Source organism: Canis lupus, chromosome 32, assembly GCF_048164855.1.
Source record: "Canis lupus baileyi chromosome 32, mCanLup2.hap1, whole genome shotgun sequence".
Lineage (NCBI taxonomy): Eukaryota > Metazoa > Chordata > Mammalia > Carnivora > Canidae > Canis > Canis lupus.
Window position 1 is genome coordinate 31,562,884 of NC_132869.1, and position 25,787 is coordinate 31,588,670.

General features: G+C 37.1%; 1 protein-coding gene across 5 annotated transcripts in view; it reads left to right on the forward strand.

Annotated features, from left to right (window-relative positions):
• USP3 (ubiquitin specific peptidase 3) overlaps positions 1-25,787 on the forward strand; it is a 111,252-nt gene that overhangs the window by 67,740 nt on the left and 17,725 nt on the right. For 4 of the 5 annotated variants that reach the window (XM_072809021.1, XM_072809024.1, XM_072809025.1 and 1 more), the window contains 4 exons: positions 5,535-5,681; positions 6,329-6,373; positions 8,992-9,098; positions 9,257-9,337. In XM_072809021.1, coding sequence (XP_072665122.1) covers positions 5,535-5,681; positions 6,329-6,373; positions 8,992-9,098; positions 9,257-9,337 — 380 coding nt within the window. The remainder of the gene's footprint in view (positions 1-5,534; positions 5,682-6,328; positions 6,374-8,991; positions 9,099-9,256; positions 9,338-25,787) is intronic. The other variant, XM_072809023.1, reaches the window with a different exon arrangement.

Here is a 25,787-nt window from a genome sequence, read left to right on the forward strand (position 1 = left end):
CCTCTTCATAAAAGTACCTTAAAGCCTGTTTTTTTTTTTTAAATGTATGTATGTATTTAGTTATTTGAGAGAGATGTGCTCACAGGTGGAGGGGCAGATAGGGAGGGGCAGAGAGAGAGGAAGAAAATCTCAAGCATACTCCTCATTGTGCTCGGAGCCCAATGTGGGGCCTGATTCCCCAAGGTTGAGATCATGACCTGAGCTGAAACCAAGAGTCAGGCACTCAATAGACTGAGCCAACCAGGTGCCACTAAGTTTATGTTTTTTAAATAGATAAAATAGAAATGGCTGAGAATTTCAAAAGGTAAAGAAAGGGTATAGAATGAAAGTTTTTTCTTTTATTTTTCAGCCATTCATTTTGCTTTCCAGAAGCAGCCATAGTTATTAGATTTTTGAGTATCCTTTCGTTGATATTCTATATATATTGTATATGTTATGTTTTAACATAAATGGTAACATAGTTTTTTTCCCTGCTTTGAGGCAGTTCATACTAATATCTAAATAACTTTAGCCTTTCATTTTATGGCTGCATCATGTTCCACTTTATGATTGTATCATAATTTATGTGTAGTCCCCTACCAATGGTTATATAGGTTGTTTTTCACCTTTTGCTGTTCCAGACAGTGCCACAGTAGATAGTCTCATACATGCATATGCAAGGCTCTCTGAGAGCAGTCTTTGGGTCAAAACATACTTGCTTTGGAGTGCCTAATCGATCAGCTGATAGAGCATGAGTCTCTTGGTCTCAGGGTCATGAGTTTGAGCTGCACATTGGTCATAAAGATTACTTTAAAAAAAGAGAGATTTGTTTTTAGTTTTGATAGTCTTTCTGCTAGACTTTTTTTTTTTCTTTTTTACTCTTTGCCTTCCTTAATATGATTTTGTCTTATTGCCTCTATATCTTTGTCATGTTGGCCTATGGGATTTGCCTTATGACCTCTAACTCCTTTAAGGTCTAGCTTAATGCTAACTCTCCAAGAAAGTCTCTGAATAATTCAAATTGGGTCATGGTATTTACTCCCTTTCTTTTCACATCATATATGTGCTACTTCTACTGTCACATAAACTTGATTTAATAATATAGTAGCCTTAACTTCCCAAGGACTTGTCTTAGTTTTATTTTTATCAGTTATTGTTGTAATTAATATTTAAAAATGATGGATAAATAAATTATTAAAACATTATTTCTACTAGCTATTCTGTTTGGCTAAATAGTAAATATAAAAGATCTTTCTGGAAAACAGGTATCTGGATGTGATATTTTAATATTCTTTCTAGGTATACTGATATTTTATAACTAAGCAGTATTCTTTTGCTTAGGAATTTTGCAGTTGTATGTTTTTTTGTGTGTTTGTAAACAAAAACAGTTATTTTTGTCATTTTCATTTTCTGGTGTTTTTGTCTTCGAGAAATTCAGCCATGGTTGGTGCCACAAAATGGATAGGAATAAATAGCCAAATTTAATTGTTTTGGGTATTATAGACAATTTGGGTCAAACAACAACTTAGAATTCTTTTGTGAAGGGCACCTGAGTGGTTCAGTGCTTGAGCATCCGCCTTCAGCTCAGGCTGTGATCCTGGGGTCCTGAGTTCGAGTGCTGCATCAGGCTCCCTGTAGGAAGTCTGCTTCTCCCTCTGCCTGTGTCTCTGCCTCTCTGTGTGTCTCTCATGAATAAATAAATAAATAATCCTTAAAAAAAGAAAAGAACTCTTTTATGAGTGTTAAAGATATTTTGTTTTTTTCTTAAAGATATTTAAAAAATAACAGAACCTAAAATTGTAGTGTGTTCTAGGTATTCTAGAAGTTTATTCTAGAGTGATAAAATTTGACTCTGTTTAGTCATACCCTGTTCCTGTTTGGTCTTTGCATCTTACCTATTATGTACTGGTACTGCCAAAATGCAGAGGGTAGTGATACACAGCTGTATGTCACAGTTATGTGTGTTGGCCTCATAGGAGTATTTGTGTGTGCCTGCATTCTGTGACATTTGTTTCAGTATTTGGAATGTCTGCTTTTCATACTTAAGCACAGGTACAAAGTAACATTTTCTTTCATCATTCTTTATTGGAACATTTCTTTGTAAGATTTGGGTAAATATAGCTTGTCTCCTTGTGCCAAAAATTGTGGAGAAGCAGTTGCCCTGTATTCCTGCGCATTGTGCTTTAGTAATGACCCTCTTTCTTGGCCCCTTCATTCAGAAGGGGTGCTTCATGATCTTTTGGGCTTTTATATTTTGCATTGTGCTCTCCAACCATTATTTCTCACAGCATCTTTATGACACAGAGTTTCTGTAAGCATTAAGGAGGTAATCTTTACCTAAGGTTACAAAGTGAAGATAAGGAACAGTATTAAAATTGGAGCCATTGTTACTTCCCTCTGTCTTCTTTTCTCTCTTAATTCTGTTCTGACAGAGAGATACAGTTGGTTCTTTATAAATCCATTTCCTCACTACTTCACCAGCACTTGTGTGAGTGACATCACTGAGGTAATTTGTATACAAAATGTAAACACTGAACCTGAATGTGAGGAGTGTTTGATTTTACACGATTACCAAGCAAGAGAGACCTACATTGACAGTGGATGAAATGATGAAGCTCCAGATTATATAATTGGGAAATAGTTGAAAAAAAAACCTTGTTTGTTGAATTTAACTTACTAAATAGTATTTTGAAAAACTTTCAGATAAGTCAGTAAAGCTGTTATGTAAGTGCTTAAAAATGGAGTTGTAAATGTCTGTTTAGTCAGAATCAGAAAAATTTTCTAGTCTTTTTTTTTAAAGACTTTATTTATTTATTCATGAGAAACACACAGAGAGAACGAGAGGCAGAGACATAGGCAGAGGGAGAAGCGGACTCCATGCCAGGAGCCCAATGTGGGACTCGATCCCAGGACCGTGGGATCATGCCCTGAGCCAAAGACAGAAGCTCAACTGCTAAGCCGCCTAGGCGTCCCAATTTCCTAGTCTTAGAAGAAGCAGAGACTTTGTACTTTTTGGTAAAGATTACAAATTGAAACTGAAGCATAACTTTTTTATTTTTTTTATTTTTTTATTTTTTAAATTTATGATAGAGAGAGAGAGGCAGAGACACAGACAGAGGGATAAGCAGGCTCCATGCCAGGAGCCCGACACGGGACTCGATCCCCGGGACTTGATCCTGGGACTCCAGGATCGCGCCCCAGACCAAAGGCAGGCGCCAAACCACTGAGCTACCCAGGGATCCCCCAGAAGCATAACTTATACCTTTATAAAACAGCTGAGTGTTGCATGATCTCATGTAGATTTTTTTATTTTTATTTTTTATTTTTTTATTTTTTTAAATTTTTATTTATGATAGTCACAGAGAGAGAGAGAGAGAGAGAGAGAGGCAGAGACATAGGCAGAGGGAGGAGCAGGCTCCATGCACCGGGAGCCCGACGTGGGATTCGATCCCGGGTCTCCAGGATCGCGCCCTGGGCCAAAGGCAGGTGCCAAACCACCGCCCCACCCAGGGATCCCCTCATGTAGATTTTTTTAAAAAGTATTTCTAATTGTAAAGGAAACATTAGAAAACAATGTGTTTTGATATAAGAAAGAATCAAAAGTATCACAGTGTGGTTGGAAGCATTCATGAATGTACACAAGGAAGATTGTTTTTAAAAAAGGGATGGATATGTGTTTGCTGAAAGTACAAATCAGCGTAACTACAAGGTATTGGTTTCATGATCCATTTTAGAAAAATGATTAGATGCTAGTTTATTTTGATGAGAATAAAACTATATGTGATAGAATTTCAAATATGACCTAAGATACTAATCTTCCCCTTGAGTCATAAAAAATGGATGTTGTAATGAAAAAGTTTAAAGCACCTCTGTAGATATGTAAAGGAACCATCAACTTTGAAAACTTTTGGCTGAATTTTAACATTTTTATTAAGAGGAGTCTTAGAAGAACTACTCGAACATATATTGATAATCAGTTGTTAAATAGTTCAGAAAAAAGTTAGTGAAATGCTAAAGTATCTTCTGACTTAAGTTCCATTGATTAGGTATATGGTTTTCATAATTTATGACTTCCAGGAGAAATTTTAGGGAAAGGGGAGAAATGTATATTGAGGGAAAGAAACTCTGAAAAGAAATCTGTTTGTGGAACCACTGCCTGGAAGAGTGGTGGAAGTTTTGACTCAAGACCAACCCAGAAAAACTTGTCATTTGAAAGATAAAGGAAGGATCCCTGGGTGGCGCAGCGGTTTGGCGCCTGCCTTTGGCCCAGGGCGCGATCCTGGAGACCTGGGATCGAATCCTACATCGGGCTCCCGGTGCATGGAGCCTGCTTCTCCCTCTGCCTGTGTCTCTGCCTCTCTCTCTCTCTCTGTGACTATCATAAATAAATAAAAATTTAAAAAAATACTTAAAAAAAAAAAAGATAAAGGAGCCTTCCCTGTTGGCAGAATGTAGACAGAAATCTTTTCTTTCCATATTCTATTAAGTACTTTATGTGTATATCATTGCTTGATTTATTTTATCTACATAAACCTCTATAACTCTCAACTGTACCAACTTCATTTTCAGTCAGCCTTCATTACTGTTCACGTGTCATGGTCTCTGTTAGTATACAAATTTCATACAGGGATGCTGGGGTGGCTTAGTCAGTTATGCGTCTGACTCTTGATTTTGGCTCAGGTCGTGATCTCAGGATTGTGAGATCAAGCCCTGAGTCAGGCTCTGTACTGGGCGTGGAGTCTGGTTAAGAATCTCTCTCCTTCTCCCTCCACTCCTTTTCCCCTCCTTCCCTGGCTTTCTCTCTTTAAAAAAAAAAAAAAAAAAATCTGTATAATTTTCTGTCTGAATGTAATATAAGAAATAGCTTAAGAATTTGTTGCTGCTTATATTCAAGCCCTAGGCTAGAGCATAATTGTATATGAATCAAGCATTTTTAAAAGTATTTTTATGAAAAATGTCTTTTGAATCAGAGATTAGGATCCAAGTATAGACTGTGTTAGAAAGGTTTTCTTCCTTTCAGCCAGTGTTAAACAATTAGTATCTTTCAGTCTAAAAAGTGAGTTTTAAATTCCTTCTCTCTTAAAATGGTGGTTTATAAGACCAAGTTTTCTGATGAGGGAAAGATGTAACATTTTAACATTTGAGAATCTTTTAGAGGGGCCATGTGGGATAGTAGGCAAACCAGAATCCATCTCAGAGTCGTGGGTCAGAGCCCATCCCATCTCTGTTCTCTTGTTGGAGGACTCAGACACGTCATGCACCGTCCTCAGTTTTCTTCATCTCTAAAATGAGGTCAGTTGAGATCACTACACGTCCAATTAGCTCTGATATTCTGTGTTTTCAGATTTGTTATAGCAGAATTTTTCCTTGTAGAGAAATTTTAGACATTTTCCTTGAAGAGAAGTAAAACTTGGCACAAGTGGGGATGAACTGTCAGGGCGCCTCCCTGAGCTCTTGAGTGCAGGCTGCAGCGCCTCTCAGCACTTTGCCTTCCTGCGTGTTTGGCTGGGCAGGTGGAGCCTCCCCAGTGATGGCCTGTTTCTTTTTGCTTTAAGGGGCTATCAGCAACAGGATGCCCACGAATTCATGCGCTACCTTTTGGACCACCTGCACTTGGAACTCCAGGGTGGCTTCAATGGTGTTTCCCGCTCAGCAATTCTGCAGGAGAATTCTACTCTATCTGCAAGTAACAAATGTTGCATGTAAGATGTGGTTTCCTTCTCTCTCTCTCTTTTTTTTTTTAGGAGGATCAGACGTTTCTGATGGTGTTATTGTTTATTACATTTATAATGGAAGGTGGAGAGTTTCCTTGGACTTCTGTGGACTTGAATTTTATAAACAAGTGGACTAGTACATGCCTCCTGCTTCTCTAGCAGAGGCATCTTATTCTTGCCTCTTAGTATAGTACTGATTGTTTTCGGTATAGATCACTTTAAAACTTGAAAAAACAACAGAAAGGATTTTGTACAATTTAGCATTTAAAAATTCCCTGCCAAATGTTTTAAATAATGTTTGGGAGACTTAATTTTCTATACTAAAATAATTATGTTTATTCACTAGAGACAAAGGCTTAAAAATCTTTTGAATGTGAATTTTCCTAAAATACATCTGTTCTTTAATGAAATTGAGGCATTTGTCAGTTCTCAGAATTTTTCTTGCCTCTCAGTGTGAACAAATCAAACCTTTTAGATTGCTTTCCCAGGTACTAATATCCCAACAAATGCATTGAGATTAGAAAGCTTATTTTGCCTGAGGTAGGGATGATTTACTGTTATTTCAGTCTGATTTTATTTAATTATAGTCTTCTTTTGTTCAAATTTTTTGAAAAGTTTTTTTTTGACCTGTACAGGAAAGGGATTTACAAGACAAACTCCCCAAAGACAGAAAGAAAAGCGTAAGTAATATATAGGGATCACTGTAGTACCGCCTCACAGTTCACAAATCTGATTTAGTGTTGAGTTAGGGTCCTTTTAATGACAGAGCAGCCTCACAGCTAATCTGGCTGTATCAGAGCAGAGCAACCATTCAAATCGCCATACTTTTTCAAAATTTTTGGCTCTCTAGGTCCTGATAACTATGGTTCCAACTAGAATCCAGTACAGAAGGGGAAGGATGTGTGACCTGGGAGAATTATTCTTGCTGCTAGCACCAAATAGTATTAAGTAAAAAATTCTGCTTTGTATTTTATGATGGCATTTCATACACCAAGAATATTGAATTGGGCTCTATCAAGGAAAATCTTTGGGAAGTGAGAGGGTAGATGTCTTTTTTATTTGATGCCCAAGACACCCTCATGAGTCACATTGTGTCTCAGGATGATCTTCTAGTAACCAATGAGTTTTCACTATTAACTTGTATCTTTTCATGATGTTTTAAAGAGAAGTAATTTTAGGTTCCATTAGTGAGGAACAGAAACACAAAATAATCATTTCAGGATCTGAGGATCATATTTACTAAAACTATGAAAAAGGTCTCCAGTGCAATATTTGTGTTTACTTGTGTAAACACATTCAACCCTGCTGAAGGTAGGGATGATAGAAATAAATGACAGATGTGTTCTGTTTAGTGTGTAGAAAATCATTACAATATAAAAGGCTCTACTAGCATCAGAGTCAGTCTGAATAGTATTTAAACACCCTTGGTATACAGTTAAAATAAGTGGGAAAGCGATTTTGAAATCATTTATGAATCTTGTTTCCAGTCATTGTATACCTAACTTAATGCCATACTCATCACATAGCCAAGACTTAATGAGTATCTTTTTCTCAGAGGAAGAAATTCTAAGGAACTACATTGATTTTAAATGTATTGCTTTTTAATAAAGTAGTTTCCATTTTATTAAGGGCAGTATTGTATGTGAACATCAATATGAAAGGATCATAGTGCCTTGATTCCAGTAGTTTATTTGGTATGTCCTTTGTTCCTGACATAGATCTGAAACCTGAAATGGCTGTTATATCAGAGAGTTCCAGTGTATCTTCCCTTTTTGTTTAATTTACTAAAGTTGTATCTTCTGAACAGTTTTTTTTTTTAAGTTAAAGCTGCAGTATATTTCTTCTGCCAGTACAGAAAGGAAGCTCTTTTATAGAAAAGGAAGCAAACTTTTAAAATAATATAATGCTGGAGAAGCTTTTGTCTGTCTCATCATTGCAGTAGATTTAATCTGGAGTAACTCAGAAAGTATGGTTCAGTGTACTAAGAGTATTATTGTTTACAAGAGAGAGAAACCACCTCAAACGACTATTAGCAAAAAAAAAAAAAAAAAAAAAAAAAAAGAGCATTTACTGACTTAACTGCATACATAAGTGCACAAAGGTTAACATGGGTTTGCTGTAGAACTATTAATGATAACAAACAACCGAAACAACCTGAAAAACCATTAATGTTATATTGATTAAGAAAAGGAGCATAGTGTTAAAAATGTGTGACCCTGGACCAAGTTGGACCTCAGCTTCCTGGTCTGTGAAATGGGGATGATGGTATCTGCTTCATAGCATTGTTTTGAGGATTAATTGATTTAATACACAGAAAGTACTTTGAATGGAGTTCCGCAAAGAGTAAGTGCTGAATAAGCATTTGCTAATCATGCTTTCATGGTGCTCTTTCTTGGTGGCTCTTCCATATATTCTGTGTTTGTACTGTGGCATGCCATGTTGCTGTCAAAAAGAGTGAGGTACATGTTCAAGATACATTCTTTGGAAGAAAAAATAAAAGCAAAGGCAGATAAGATCCTAATTATTATGCTAATAAAAGCCTTGAAACAACCTAAGGACTTTGTTTTGGTAAGCACCTATCTGAAAGCTCTTTACATATATATCCCATTTCATCTTCACACCAGGCCTCTGAGGTAGGTAGATGTTACTCCTGTTGAAAATCTGATGAAGCTGAAATACAGAGAAGTTAAGTAATATTAGGGCAGCTGGGTTTTTTTATTGTTCTTAAAGTGGTATATTCCTGATCTCAACTGTGAAATCATACCTCCACCAGTAATTACTAAATATGTATTAGATTTCTTTATCTTTTTCCCCAATCTGACAGTTGACCATCTAAAAAAAATCTAAAACTATCTCTGAGTGAGGTTACCCAAAGTAATTGAGAGAGCTCCCTATGAGAGGCCTTACAAAAGTTTAAGGTGGTTTCTCTCTTTTTTTGAGGGATATTTTTGTGGGAAGAGGGTCCTTTTGCTCTGAGTATAGGCATGTATGTGATCTGTTTGTTAGTTATGGCAAATGTCCAGTGTTAGTGGCTTTTGGAGAAATCAGTAGGACTGGAAGTGGGGCTGTGGGGAGGCCAGTGGCTTCAGCCTTTTATTTGGTTATATATCTATATAGCTTTTTAAAAGTTCTTGTATTATTTCATAATTTAAATAAATGATATACACATTTCTCCAAAACAGTTATCTGTAGTAGCTTTTATACATATTTTATTTTATTTTATTTTTTTTTTTTTTTTACTTTTATACATATTTTAGTTTTTTACTGAGATATTTTCCTGTGTGGTGATTTTCTTTAGAAATGGAGCATCTACAGTTGTCACGGCTATATTCGGAGGTATTCTCCAAAATGAAGTTAACTGCCTCATATGTGGGACGGAATCTAGAAAGTTTGATCCATTCCTAGGTAAGACCTATTTGGCATATAGTGATGATATTGTATTAAAATTTTAATGTTTCCTTTGAAAATGTAAGACCGTATGAGATAAACGTAAAAATACATTGTTGAGTCTTTGCTAAGTGTGGTGTATGCCTTTAACAGCTATTTTCCTATTTCCTTTTAAGATCTTTCATTAGATATTCCAAGTCAGTTCAGAAATAAGCGCTCTAAGAATCAAGAAAATGGACCAGTTTGTTCATTACGAGGTAAAGATACTTTAATGTTGTAGAATTCCTCTCCCCTCTGAAATCCCTGAATAGACTCATAAACTCCATCTGTCTGTGCTATGTTGTTAATTGCTTGAATGAATTTGTGTTATAATTTTTCAAAGTCAGACCTGAAGGTCTCTTCCTATCAGAAAGAAAAAAGAAAAAAAAAAAAGAAAGAAAGAAAAAAGAATGGTTGCCAGAGATATTAAGACATTTCTCACCTTTTTCTTTACTACTAACTTTAAAATTGAGAGTCTGTAACAGTTTCTGACTTAGAGAAATAGAATTTATTCTGTGGATGTGTGTCTCACTAGTAGTCATGGGAGGAAAGAACATTCAGCTAAATTTTGTAAGTTATGGTGTTATCCTTTTCTATGACTAATAGTTTCAGAAATCTAGTGATGATACATCTGTTGGTTAAGGCTGAGGTCCTGCTTTTAATTGCAAGACTGTGAGATTTGGAACAATTTTTTTCCTTGATTAGTGTTAACTACTTTTGTTAAGGCAAAAGACTGATTTTTTAAAAAAGATTTTATTTCTTTATTCATGAGAGAGACACACACACACACAGAGAGAGAGAGGCAGAGACACAGGCAGAGGGAGAAGCAGGGAGCCCGACGGTGGGACTCGATTCCGGGTCTCCAGGATCACGCCCGGGGCTGAAGGCGGCGCTAAACCATTGAGCCACGAGGGCTGCCTCAAAAGACTGATCTTTGACCACTCATTAAAGTGCCTAATCGTTCTTATTGGTCATAAAAAGAAACTAGGATAGGAAAAAGACAGAGGGCCTAGTGTGTATTCTATCATTAAGTAATTTTACACTGAGGGCAAATAACGTAATTGCAACCCTGAGTTGTCGACTAAAAGTAATTGTTTCTTCTTCAGTTGTTCTAGAGAATACTGTCAAAAGGATTTTACATATACATATATACACACACACACATATATATAGGGCTTGTTAAAAGAGGAGCAGCAGCAGTCTTGCTTATAGTCTTTTTAAGTCTTGCATATATATATATATATATATATATATATATATATATATATACACACACATACACATATACATACACACGCAGTCTTTTCAAATGATTCTGACTGGTCTAACACTGCACTATCCACTATGGTGAAATCACGTATGGTTGGTAAAATGTAAATTAAAATTAAAAACATAGTTGCTTAGCTGCACCAACCATATTTTTTTTTAAAGATTTTATTTATTTATTCATGAGAGACACAGAGAGAGAGAAAGGCAGAGACACAGGCAGAGGGAGAAGCAGGCTCCACGCAGGGAGCCCAATGCGGGATTCGATCCCAGGTCTACGGGATCACGCCCTGGACTGAAGGCGGTGCTAAACTGCTGAGCCACCCGGGCTGCCCTGCACCAACCATATTTTATGTGATCAGTAACGACATGGGACTAGTGGTTATTGTATTGGACAGTACAGATGGAGATCATTTCCATTATTGCAGAAAGTTGTATCGGGCAGTGCTGCTCTAGAATCCAATTATCCTACTGCCGGTCACTCTAAAAAAAAATTCTAGTAAAAACATAACTGTTGGGGGAGGGACAGGCTTCTCTGTGTCACAGGTACATTGGGCAGCATTGGGCTTATTAAAAGAGGAGCAGCAGCAGTCTTGCTTATAGCCCCATTCCTCAGGTAGTCCTTAAAATCCCTCAAGGGGTGGCTGTAAGATACACAGGACTACTGTCACACAGGATAGTAACTCTATATATGAAAATATTTTATAGATGCTCTCAGTTCCCCATCTTTGCAACAGTGTTGATCTCTTTTGAATAAGAGTACACGAAGAAATTTAAGGAAGCCCCATCCCCTCTTCTTTCCTCTGAAATCTACAGTTTATAGGTTTTAAAAATATCACAATGTACTTGGTATCAAATGTCAGATTATTTTCTCTTTATACTGATGGCATGTAAGTATAAAAGTATAAGCTAACTTAATCATAAAACATTTGATCATTTAGAGAGGCAAGCAGGGAGAGATTATTAAAGGAATTAGCCTTAAACACTATAATGTAAAGTGGATTATGACATCATTTTATAATTTTTTCAATGAGAACAGTAGTAATATTGACATTAGTTTATTTTTTTTTAAAGATTTATTTGTTCATGAGAGACACAGAGAGAGAGAGGCAGAGGGAGAGGCAGGCTCTTCTCAGGGAGCCTGATGCAGGACTCCATTCCCTAGACCCCGGGATCACAACCTGAGCTGTAGGCAGACACTCAACTGCTGAGCCACCCAGGCATCCTGACATTAATTAAAAAAACAAAAACAAAAACAAAAAACAAAAACCCATTAACGTTCCTTAGCATAAATATGTGGATATGTATTTGAACCATATTTCTTAAACAAAACCTGCCAAGTCCAGATGATATTTGGAAGACCCAGAAACATTAGTTTTTTCAGGCTTCTTTCTTCCTTTTGCACTTACCTCCTCATCCTGTGTTGGTCACATAACGTGGTTTTTATTGTCCCTGTCGCTTATTACCTATCCCAGAATGCTCTCATACTGAGAGACCTTACTTTTGTTTGTTTTGAAACCTTACTTTCTTAAGACTATTCAGGAGGAGAGTGTATGACATAGCTTCAGTGGTTGACTGGTACTACAAACAAGTGGCAAATGGCATTTGCCTTGCTTCCTAAGTAGTATTTTTCTTGGCATAGACTCACTGAAATCTGATGTAATTGGGATTTAGCTTCAGGGGGCCCGGACCATCTTGAGGGGTTTCTGGTTTGGCTGGAAACAGGTTTCCTATATTCTCAGCTGGTTTTCCTTGGAATTTTCAGACTTTATTTTGTTAAATAGCTTACTATTGGCTTAAAAAACTAGATGGTAGAGTTGGGTAACTCCTCATTCTTTGTTTACCACTATTATCAATTAAGGGTACTCCTTTTCTTGGACATCCAAAGTGTGATGAAGTTTAGTTGATATGCATTTCTTTATTAAACAGAGATGGAGTCATGATTTTTACATTTTATATGCTTTTAGATGCTTTAATGCAAAGATTACTTGCATGCTTTTTGGAATGTTAATTTTTTTTAAAGGTTTTATTTATTTATTCATGAGAGACACAGAGAGAGGCAGAGACAGAGGCCGAGGGAGAAGCAGGCTCCATGCAAGGAGCCCGATGTGGGACTCGATCCTGGGATTGTGCCCTGGGAAAAAGGCAGATGCTCAACCACTGAGCCACTCAGGTGTCCCTGGAATGTTAATTGATAAGCTTAATTTTCATTTAGGAAGGAAAGATGATAGTGAGAAAGATCCCTGGAATTTGAAATTGTTTAACTAAAAACATGTGTATTAGGAGAGGCTAAAATAATCCTAATTCTAAAATCTGGCAAAGATACCATAAAAAGGAAAGATTATTATAGACCAAAGAATCATATATAAAATATTAGCTAATAGTAGAATCTAATACTATAGTAAAAACAACCTACAGAGATCAAGTAGGATTTTTTCCAGCAACATAGGACTGATATATAGGGAAGGAAGAATTTTCTCCGGCCATTGAAGTCCTTCTAGCTGGACTAAGGACCAAGTTGACATGAGAGAGATTAGCAGGAGAGTATCAGATTTAATTTCGCATGTATGGGGAATCCACACAGACTTGAAATTCTGAAGACCAGCAACATGAGGCTTCTCTGAGCTAAGGCTAGGAGGTAGGAGTCTGAGGATATGAAGGGGAGAAGGACTGTGTTAGCAGGAAGGTGAAAGGAAATGTCTGGAAAATAAAAATTGTCCTCTTAGGCAAGTACGTTTCTTTGATAAAGAGAAATCTCTTTTTGGTACAGGCTTGCCCTTCCAATGTAAATTTAGGCATTTGAGGAGAAGGTAAAGAGCTTTTCTGAATCTGCTGGGTTTTGTTTGCTTTCATTTTTTAAATTTTATTTATATATATATAATATATATTATTTTATATATATTTATATTTAAAATATAATTATTTATATTTAATATTTAATTATTTAATATTTATATAATTTAAAATATATTATATTTTATATATATTTTTATATATTATTTTATATATATATATATTTTTTAATTTTGACCAGTTTTTTAAAGATTTTGTTTATTCATGAGAGACACAGAGAGAGTAAGAGAGAGGCAGAGACACAGGCAGAGGGAGAAGCAGGCTCCATGCAGGGAGCCCGACATGGGACTCGATCCCGGGACTCCAGGATCAGGCCCTGGGCTGAAGGCAGCGCTAAACCGCTGAGCCACCCGGGCTGCCCCTTTGTTTGCTTTTAACAAGAAATAATGTTCATGCCACTGGCCTGTCTTCAGGTGGCCTGCCCTGGGCCCCTGCAGTTTTCCCCGGTGAAACTTTCCTGAAATTTCACACATTAGCATTGAGCTGACCGATTGTTCAGTCTTACTGAACCAGTACTGACAATAAGTTCAGTTAAACTAATTTCAGGAGGCAGTAATGTAGGGGTGTTCTCAAGAGTTAGGCCTAAGGTCGAAGCAATCAGGTATTGAAATAATGGGCATTTCTCTGGAAACAAAAAACAGTGGTTAATGATTGGATCAAATTATAAACTGGTTTCTGAATTTTGAGGTAGTAGATTTCTTTTTTTTTTATTTTAATTTTAATTTTTTAAGATTTTATTTATTCATGAGAGACACAGAAAGAGAGGCAGAGACACAGGCAGAGGGAGGAGCAGGCTCCATGCAGGGAGCCCAATATGGGACTCCATCCCAGGTCTCCAGGATCACACCCTGGACTGAAGGGGGCACTAAATAGCTGGGCCACCGGGGCTGCCTGAGGTAGTAGATTTCTAACTGTCAAGCTTGCACCATCTTCAGTACAGTGGTAATGGGATAGATTTTCCTGGTTTGTAGTTCAGCTGTCTCTGGTGATCTTTTTGAGTGGCTCACAGAGCAGCAGGCATGAAGATGAGCTGTTGTGATTTCTCTGAAGTTTACATAAATTTAGTTTGTAGGGCTTCAGGAAAAGGGCAGTTTTAGTTCTCAAAGGTTGGAAGAAAAATTAAAAATGTTACTAATTTGTTTGCAAAATGAGGTGATTCTTCAAAACCTGCTGGAACTTTTTCTAGATTGATGTTTTACAGGCCAGAAACCAAGCCAAACACTTCCCATTAGAACTTCTGCTGCAATACCTGTAGGTTTGGGTGAATTCCTTTCTTCTTGAGTTCGCCAAAGTATCCTGAGGTTCCTGTACTTGCCAGAAATTAACAACCTGTACTCACTTGGTAAGGCAGCTGGGAACTCTGTAAGCAAGGTATCAAACTCCTCCTTTCTCAGGGGCTTTACTGGCTTCTTAAAGTCAACCTCGTTTCTTAAAGCTGTCTGGTCATATCTGAGTTTATGCAGGTCTCTTTCAAATATGACATTCCAGTCAAAGCCTTGGTTATATAACCAGTGTTTTCAATTGTGTCCTGTTACAAGGAGAACAGAATTGTGCTGAACCTATGCAAATATATTGCCATAAAGATATAAAGAATACTTACTGAGAGTTTCTGAATTCTGGAGAGTGTGGGTAGGGAAAAGATAAATTTTTCAGTTTGTTCACAAAAATATATTCTGTTAAATTGCTCTAAGTCAATTAGCTTAAGAGAAAAAATTTCAAATTTGGAAAAACAAAGCATTTTAGAAAGTCAGGAATGTTCTAAAAAGTCGTAAAAATTACAATTATCCTTTTTCGTTGTTTCAGTTCCATGTTATTCTTGTTTTGCTTGAATCTAGTTTTTCTGCTAATTCAGAAATTCTTACCAGTTTTATGGTAAGAATTCAGTTCAGTTTCATGATCTTAAGGTTATCAGAAACCTGAACTGAGAGTTCTTTTTATGAGTCTCACTGAAGATAAAGCACATTTGCAATATCATCAGAGTGAAATGGCAACTATATTAGAGTTCATTACGATGTAGTTGACAAGGAAATTCGGTTGTATCTGTGATGCCCAACATGTAACTACTGGGACATCAGGTTTCTAGGAGTTTTATATAATTTTAGAACACTTATCTTACTTGACAATGCTTCCCACAGAATTTAACATAGCAAATGAGCCTAATTTAATTTCTCACAAAAACTTTGAAATATTTTAGGACCTACTATCTGGAACACTTCAGATTGTGGTCAAAAGATTTCATATTAGGATTTAAAAGGTTTGAATGTTTGATTAATAGGATCACAGATCATTATGAAGTGATCTTTTATTATCTAACTAAAGTGACAATAAAAGATTTCAAAGGGAAAAAAGACAAAAATATAAAACCTTACATAGTTATAAGCAAAATTTAGCTTTTTTAATATTAAGACTCAGTTTTTTTTTTAAAGACTCAGTTTTTTAAAAATATTTATTTATTTATTATTTATGATAGACATAGAGAGAGAGAGAGGCAGAGACACAGGAGGAGGGAGAAGCAGTCTCCATGCCAGGAGCCCGACGCGGAACTTGATCCCGGGACTCCAGGATTGTGCCCTGGGCCAAAGGCAGGCGCTAAACCACTGAGCCGCCCAAGACTCAGTTTTCTTAAAGAATCAAAGACTTGATAAACAGGAAATTATTTTGGTAAAACACAGAATCCTTGATTTCTAGGCAGATAACATTTTTTGGGTGGGCAGATAACAAATGTAAACATTTGTTTACAGTTTTATATTAAGAGTAGATCTGCAGTTTGTCCATTCAACAACAAAAAGTTTATTTTGCAGTGTATTGTCGATATTAAAACTTACTAAATGTATCCTAATCTTAGCCAATATTGATCACACATGAAATCCCTTTCCAAAGATTCCTTTCCCAGAAAACTTGTGGAACTTTCTTTTTCACATTCAGCTCTTGTTTTAAGTTGTCTCCTCTTTAAAAAACCAGTTTCACTTTAGGACAAAATTTCTTTTCCCTTAACAAAAAATGTATTCCCGTTCCACATACCTTTTTTTTTTTACCGAAAACACATCTTTCTTTCCTTGCATATGGAATTTTTTTAAAAGATTTTATTTATTTATTCATAGGCACAGAGAGAGAGGGGCAGAGACACAGACAGAGGGAGAAGCAGGCTCCACGCAGGGAGCCCGATGTGGGACTCGATCCCCGGTCTCCAGGATCACACTCCAGGCTGCAGGCGGCGCCAAACTGCTGCGCCACGGGGACTGCCCTGGAATTGTTTCCCTTATTATTTCTAGTAGTCTTAATTACATCTATTAGAATTCTTAACTCTTAGAAACCTTAATTTCTAGTAAAAACTAGTAAGCAATTGTTAACTGTTATACCAGTATTCTTTAGAATAGCATATTTGTGAATACATTTTATAATTTTTTAAAGATTTTATGTATTCATTAGAGACATAGAGAGAGGCAGAGACATAGTAGAGGGAGAAGCAGGCTCCCTAAGGGGAGCCTGATGTGGGACTTGATCCCAGGACCCCAGGATCACACCCTGAGCCAAAGGTAGACGCTCAACCACTGAGCACCCAGGCACTCACATTTCATAATTCCTAAAAATGTGCTTTTTCATAGTATAGTTTTTCAATAAAGCACAAACTAGGTTTACTAACAGACCTATATTTATCTTTAGTTTCTCTGTAGTAAGACACAAGTAAATTATCTAGAAATGACTTAGATATTCAATAAATTTAGCTCATCATTTAACTTAGTAAAAACTTTTTAAAAAAGCTATTTATAAGTTTAGCTATAGATCTTTTTCTTGGGTGGGGGGAGGCAGAGGGAGAGAAAGAATCTTAGGTAGGCTCCACATCCAGCAGAGTCCAACCTGAGACAATGACTTGAGTTAAAATCAAGACTTGACACTTAAACGACTGAGCCACCCAAACATTCCAGCCTACAGACCTTTTTATCTTATTTACATCTGTTTAATTTACTTCTTCTTATGTTTAGATTACCCACAAAACTTCATGAAGCATTAGAGAAAAAAATCAATCATCATTCTAAATTTTTTTATCATAAATTTCCAGAGATGAACTTGTTTGACTTGCAGTAAACACAGGTAGAATGACAGTCATATATTTAGTGCTCATAACTCTAAAGACAGTTTTTTTTAAAGATTTTATTTATTTATTCATGATAGACACACACACACAGAGGCAGAGACACAGGCAGAGGGAGGAGCAGGCTCCATGCAGGGAGTTTGACATGGGACTCAATCCTGGGACTCCAGGTTCACACCCTGGGTAGAAGGCAGGCGCTTAAACCGCTGAGCCACCCAGGCTGCCCTAAAGATACGTTTTTTAAATTAAACCAACAACCTAAAATTAGCTTTAATACTGAATATTTTCCCAGATCATGTAAATTTGGAAAACATTTGTGTTAGTTTCTATCTTTCTGAATTTTGGAATTCCCAAAACTTAAACACACTTGACTTCAACTAAAAAGAGCTCTTTTACAAATTATTTTTACTGATCAATTGGAGGTAAAGAAAATATCTTACATTTACAACATATATGGATGTACAGACAAGATGCTAACAAAATTATTATTTTTGTTTTTACTAATATTTGTGGAGAGGAAATTAAAGGCCCAATTTCCATTAAAGGCCCAATTTCCAAATACCTCTTTTCTAAAGTTTGTATTTCAAAGAATGGCTCTTAGGTCCTAGAGTAGATGGGAATAGAAACTAACATCACAAAGGAATAGAGAAAGAATCCCAAGTTTTCTGCAAGGTGGAATCTGGAGCCTGTCTGCCTATTACCAGAGGTGCAGGAGTCTGGCCACAAGAGCTATTTTAGAAAGGCTTCTTTCCCCCATTTTTTCTTTAGTCTCAGGTGATTGTGGGCTGTATTTACATTTTAAAGACATGGTAAGATTTATAATTTCAAGGAACTGAGAAAGGATGCCAAAAAAAATTTTTTTTTAGAGTTTTAGGGCAATTACAATTTTGTTCCAATATCTTGATCCTTTATAATAGCTATGCACATTTTGAGGGGAATAGGTGAGGTTTAGGGATTGGTAAAGATAGATGGGCTTTGACTTGTTTCTAGAGTTGCATTTCTGGTTCTGTACAGATTTGTAAGGCAGTTGTTTCTATTTTCCAAAGAACTGGATAAAGCCAGAATATCAAGGGACTGACCTGCCTTTTTAAACTTTCAAAAAATATATATCAGGGATATTTAACTAAAATGGGAATCAAAAAGACTTATATCTTTGTAAAGCCTGCATAAAGCATTTTAACAAAAGCTTTCTTGCAGCATACATAATTCGACTTTGGCTTCTATTAGCCCCTGAATGTTGGCCTTTCACAGATCATTTGTGGGAGTGCCTAGGAAATGTTTTGGTCTGTTTTCTCTGTGGTGTTTCTCTGTGAAGAGGAGGTAGTGAATAATCATTAATCCTTCTCATTTCTAAATTTGGTAGCATCTTTTCAAAATAGGGGTTAAAAGGACTTCATAATTTAAAAGATCGTCTCTTTCAGTGGAGGAGGGGGTGGCTAGGATATGTCTGCAATATACATTGCATAGGAATGTCTGAAGCTGGCAGAGCCTCCTACAGAGCCCTAGAAAGGTAGGAGCAAAAGGAGCCTTATTGCCAATTTCAGGTGCTTTTGTTAAATTCATTTTCTGGCTTTCAGCTTTTATGTGAACAACTTATATAGTCTGAACATGGAGATTTGGCTCCCTATAAATCTTGTAAGGAAAGGGAAGTTAAAACAAGCAGATGAGGCTAGATTTTAAGGGGATTTTGCTTAAGTGTTAGGCCTAATTTCTGTTCATCTTGGCAAGGGAGTCTCTAAGGCTTGCCGTTATAAGACAATGGAGAGTGCTCTATACAGGATGTTTTTCTTTTCAATGTAAGCAATTTTTGAAAAAAAGATTTTATCTATTTGACAGCATGAGCACACACAAGTAGGGGGAGTGCCAGGCAGAGGGAGAAGCAGGCTCCCTACTGAGCAAGGAGCCTGATCCCCAAAGGGGGCACAGATAATGGCCCCCGTGATCTAAAAGTTTGCTCCCAAAATTAGTCTAAGAAAGCAAAGGCCTTCATTGCATAGGCAGTAAGGATGGTGAAATGGGGCCTCTGGTCTCCCATGAAAACACAAGATTCCTCCAGTCACAGACCAGTTAACCTGTGACACAGGGCAGTTGCTACTGAATTGGGATTCCCAGCAATAACAGGTGATAGAGGTTGAGATGACAAAAATTTGAAAGGGCTGGGGCCTCTCAAGAGGCACACCCCTGAGAGCTGGCATGGCCAGAGGGAGAGGTAGATCCATGGTCTATTCACCTGGCAATGAAGCTGCACCTTGGTAAGTGCACCCTCTGGATGGTGAAAACCAGAGAATATTCTCATTGGTCACAAAGCCAAACTCTTAGGACACAGCGTGCATGTAAGAGGTTTTTTCCTTTCTTCTCATTCTAACAGCCTTGGCTAAGCCGTGCATTTCTTAGAGCCACATTAATACCTAGCAGGGATATGCTGCAGGATTGGGGACTGTGTTGTTTTACAATGTACCTTGTTGCAAAGAAGTTTGCTAGACGTTAGTAGGTGACCTAGGGGTCAATCTAACCTGTTTTGTGACCAACTTACTCTATCATGAGGGTCTGCTTGACAGGGTGAGAACTATAATAGCTTTTAAGTGTTTGATCTGTGTCTACCAATTTGGGGGCTTTAGCTCCCAAGATATTCCTTAGCAACAGTCTTTACCTTATGTGCAATTAGTTCATATGAGAAATGACTTAAAACAGGCAAAAACAAAAAACCCAAAGACTATCTCTGAGAGGAAATGAATCAGTAACCAAAGGAGTACGCTACCAAATTTAACCAGAGACCATTTAAGTAAGCAATTTAATAACTAGGAACTAGGTTCCACAAATATTTTCTCCTTCTAATCTAAATGTAGCAGAGAGAAAAGGACTTCTCACCACTCTTACTCTGTTGGACTCTGCGGATTCTGGGAGGTTGACAGGATAAGAAATCTTACCTTCTGCTGGCTGTAGGGCCTCAGTTGCAGTCATGTCCAGCAAGTTAAAGTATCCTGCTGACTATGTCAGCTGTTGAAGAGGAACATTTCCTCTGCCCTTCAAGGTCCTTCTTGCTGGATGAAGAACCAAATTGATTCAAGATAGATTAACAGGAAAAAATCAGATTTAGTTTTGTATATACAAGGAATTCACACAGACATGAAATACTGGAGACCAGCAACCCAAGGCTTCTCTGAGCTAAGGAGAAGGGTAGGGCCTGAGGGTACAAAGGGGAGAAAGGACCATTAGCAGGAAGGTGAGAGGAGATGCTTGGAAAACATTGTCCTGTTATTTAGGCAGAGTAGTTTCTTAGGTAAAGAGAAATCTCTTCCGGGTATAAGCAGGCAGTTGAGGAGGAAGTAAAGAACTTTTCCTGAATCTGCTGGGTTTTATTTGATTTAACTCAAAATAATGTTCATGTCAAATTGGCCCATATTGGGGCAGCCTGCCCCAGGCCCCTGAAGATGTTATAGGAAATATAATGGAAGAAGATAAAAATGCCAAAACAAATAACTTTTGATAAAATTTCAAACCCATTATGGATTAAAAGAAGAAGGAAAAAAACCTCTTTATTAACTCTTATTAAGCTAAGAATAGAAATGTTAACTTGATGAAGATTATCTCACAAAAGCTATCAGTGATCATAATAAACAGTGAAGCACTAATGATTTTCCATTACAGTGTGGAAGCAGGCAGGAGACCTGCTGCTGAGAGAGAGAGAACAGCCTTGGGCAGGAGACCTGCTTTTCTAAAAGCTCTTGATTAAAAAAAAAATTAAATACAGGTATTATTTTGATAAGTTCTAAACCTGGAACTAAAAAGTTTAATAAGGCAGCCAAATAAAAAATAGGCAAAAACAAAACAAATAAAAAAAAACAGTTGCTTTAATACACATAGCAAAAGTCCTATTCACAATAGCAATAAAATCTTAAGAATAAATTTATTAACATATAAACCTATATGAAGAAAATTATAAAACTTTATATAAGAATAGATAAAAAGCCTGAATAAACAGCCATGTCATATACTTAGGTGGGAAGACCAATGTGGTAGAGATGTACATTTTCTGCCAAACTACTCCCTAAATTTATTCTGATTTGCTCAAAAGTTCCTTTTATGTAAGCAGAAGGAAATTATTATTTTTTAAAAGATTTTATTTGAGAGAGCAAGAGAGAGCATAAGCAGAGGGAGGGGCAGAAGAAGAGGGAAAAGCACAGACTTCCCAAGGCAGACCACCGTGGGTCTCCATCCCAGGACCCTGGGATCCATGACCTGAGCAGAAGGCACACATTTAACAGACTGAGACACCTAGGTATCTCTTAAGAGAAGCTTAAAAAGTTTTTAAAATGAAGATGAGAAGGCAGGATAGAGATGAGGTAGGATGTGTGACCTATATATATATACTGACTTAGCAGGTACCAGTGCAGAAACGTGTAACTGGGAAGTTATTATAGAGCAAAGAAAAATATAGTAAAAATGAAAACTTGGGAAAACAGTATTTGAATTTTAAGATTTAATATGAAAATAAAACCATCAGACACCATAGGCAAACATATTTTTGATCTTGTAAGGACAATCTTTCACCAAGACCAGAACTTGGAAAGGAAAACATTCATAAATTTAACTGCATGATGGTGAAAGATACCTTAAAGTAGAAAAGGAGAGAACATATGAAAAAGAGTACTTGGTAAAGTAGAATTGGTCAAAATGACAAAATGGGCAGGCTGCCCCAATATGGGCCAATTTAATATCCATTCTTGGTAAAGGTTTTGGAGAATGGATACTCTCACATATGGGTATTAGTATAAATTGGTAGTTTGGGAAGACCGTAATTACCACTTTTTATTTTTTTTTTTTGGATGATTACCACTTTTATTTTTTTTTAATCTTTTTAAATTTATTTATTCATTTATTTATGATAGTCACAGAGAGAGAGAGATTGAGGCAGAGACACAGGCAGAGGGAGAAGCAGGCTCCATGCACCGGGAGCCCGATGTGGGATTCGATCCCGGGTCTCCAGGATCGCGCGCCCTGGGCCAAAGGCAGGCTCTAAACCGCTGCGCCACCCAGGGATCCCTGATTACCACTTTTAAAGAGCATTTCCTAAGACAGTAATTTTACTTTTGAATGTAGACATTAACACCTGTAAAAGATGTTCATTAAAGCTTTTTTTGTTATTGCAGAAATCAAAAACAATTTATATGGCTACTAGTAGGGTGCTGGTTTAATAAATACTGTGTAATAATTAAGAAATATTAAGTTGATCAATAGGCAGGCCACAGAAAGATAGCCACTAAAATACTGTGGAGTAAAACACTATATATGGAAATATGTCTGTAGAATGACCATTTGTATAAAATGAACATTCATATGTGCATTAAAAGTCTTGGGTAGCAAGCATATTATGTCTGTTCACAGTGATTTTTTAGGGGTAGGGATTCCAGAAGAAAGTGAACTGTGACTTCCTTTTTCCTGCTCTGAATTTTTTAACCTATTGTATCAGCTTTATAATTATATATTTGCTTTGGGGGAGTAAAACAAAATGTGGATTACTTATACATACTTCCCAATTGATGCTTTGCTAAATTTCAACTTACATAGTGCATAAAGGGGATCTAATAACATCAACAAACCAGTTTTATTCCCTCCTCTCCATAGGGATGTATTTAACAGTTTATATAATGTGGCAGACTGACACTTGTGAAATATATGCCCTGAAACCTTTGAGAATCTTAGGAGTTTCAAAAACCATCATGGCTTTTTTTTTTTTTTTTTTCCTCATGAAATGCAATAAAGTACAAATGAAAAAAGTTTAATAAGCAGCTTCCTCAGATGGGAGGTGTGAAGGTAAGTGGAGAACAACAAAGCTTTGCTGAGATATGAATGCCGGGTAGCTAGTAGACTGTTCACTGGCCATGTGATTCACTTCCACATATGAGCTTTGAAAAGTTCAATTTGTATTCTTGCTGATGCAAAAGATTAAACTGTAGTACATTTCAAGGTTATTCAGACTTCAAACAGTTAAAATGGTAGGTGTCAAATCTGTGAATGTCAAGGATAGGCTGTATCTAGGCAGTCTTCCCTCTTTAAGAAATAACAACTGTGTGCATGTATGTTTCAGTAGTAAAAATTGAAGGACATCAAGAAAAGCCTGTATATTCATAGTAGAATTTAGGGAAAATTCAAGAGTACAAAGAGGAAAATAAATTACTATCCAGCAATACTATGGTTAAGGTTTTTTTTTGTTGTTGTTGTTGTTGTTGTGTGTGTGTGTGTGTGTGTGTGTGTGTGTGTGTGTGTGTGTGTTTTAAGTAGGCTTCATGCCCAGGGGCTTAAACTCACAACCCTGAGATCAAGAGTCAGATGCTTAACTGACTGAGCCATCCAGGTGCCCCAAGGACATTTTTATTTAAAAACTAATTTAAAAGCTTTTCTTAAAAAAGGCAGCAGTTAGAAAATTAGAATTATTGTGGATTGTTATTTTAACCCATAGAAGTCATTACAAGTAGGCATTAGTTTTACAGAGCACTAAAAAGCAGCTTTTAAAATCCATATGAGATGGGTAGTTCTCTACTAATTGGGTAGTTCTCTACTAATCCAACTAGGGTTTGTAATATTGCTTCTTTATTAAAACTCTCTAGAGGCTGCCCATGGACACAATAGTCTTCTGACCTTCTGATGCAGCTGTGACAGGCTGCCTCATTGTCTGAGGGTACAGCGGCAGAAATGGGCTCCAAGCCTGTTGCAGCAACAAAGAGAGAGGTGTGAGAGTACAGGATGGCTCTAAGAAGCAATTGGGGCCACCATTTTTAAATAGAATGTGTGAAAAAAACAGGTTCAGCTTGTATGGCTTGGTTATGAATTGTCTAATGAGCTTTTCATATATCTTCTGTTGTATTTTGGTTTATCACATGGCCTCACATGAAGAAGAGAGAACTGCATTATCTTATCCGTAAGTCTGTTTGGGACTACTTGGTCACACTTTGAGATTAAGCCTCTCAAAAAGGCATGGAGCAAAACATGCCCTTCTGTGCCCCCACAGCTGTAGCAGAGAGACTAATTGAAAGCAGGCAGGCTGAATGTGGATTTTACCCTACAATGAGCCCAGGGCAGCCTCAGACAGGCATGTTAATGGCATGGGGATCAAACTCTGAGCAGTGCACCCACAGCAAGCAAAGTGGATCATTGTGGCTCCCTAGGCTGAAGACAGTCGCAGCTGAGACAGTCTCGGACTTACAACAGTTAGTCACATGTGGCCCATATAGAGGGCTCACCTGGAGTGCCTGGTTCTGATGACTGAGATGTATGCTGTGCTGCAGAGCACCAGAGACCTCTTCTATACAAGTCCACCACTTTGAAGAGCAGGAGATGTAGCCTACTGGGACCTAACATAGAGTTACAGAACATGAGTAGAGAGAGCATTATGTCCAAATGGGAGAATAAGACAAAAATCACAGTAAAAGAGCTAAACAGAATGATAATAAGTAGTGTACCTAATAAGGAATTGAAAGTAATGGTCATAAAGATACTCACTGGACTTGAGAAAAGAGTGGATGAACTCAGTGAGAACCTAAAAATAGAAAATATAAAAACCAGTCAGAGCTGAAGAATTCAATAACTGAAATAAATACTAGAGGGTGCCTGGGTGGCTCAGTCAGTTAAGCATCTGCCTTTGGCTCAGGTCATGATCTCAGGGTCCTGGGATCGAGCCCATATTGGGCTCTCTGCTCAGCAAAGAGTTTGTTTCTCCCTCCTCCCTCTCCCCTTCCCCTTGCTCATACTTGCTCGCTCTATAAATAAATAAATAAATAAATAAATAAATAAATAAATAAATAAATAAATAAATAAAATCTTTAAGAAAAAAAAAAAAACCAAGAAAACCACTAGAGGAAATCAGCAGCAGATTAGAGGATCCAGAAGAACAGATCAGTTATCTGGAAGACAGGGTAGTGGAAAGCAACCAACCTAAATAGGGAAGAAGAAAAAAAAAATAATGAGGTTAGGTTAAGGGACCTCAGTGATCTCAAGCATACCAACATTCACATTATAGGGATCTCAGAGAAGAGTGAGAGAAGGAAGCAGGAAACTTATTTGAAAGAAAGCTAAAAACTTCCCTAATATGGGAAGAGATCAGACATACAGGGCCAGGAAGCAGAGAGCTCCTAACAAGATGAATCAAGTTTGTCCACACCAAGACACATAATAATTAAAATGGCAAAATAATGATAGAGAATTTTAAAAGTAGAAATGGAAAACAATATACGGTTATATAAAAGAGAAACCCTATAAGGCTATCAAGTGATCTCTCAGCAGAAACAGTAGGGCAGAAGGAAATGGCAAGATATATTCAAAGTGCTGAAAGGAAAAAAACCATACAAACCAAGAATACTCAACCCAGCAAGGTAATCATTCAAAATAGAAGAGAAAAAGAGCTTCCCAGACGAAAACTAAAGGAGTTCATTGCTATGAAACCAGCCTTATAAGAAATG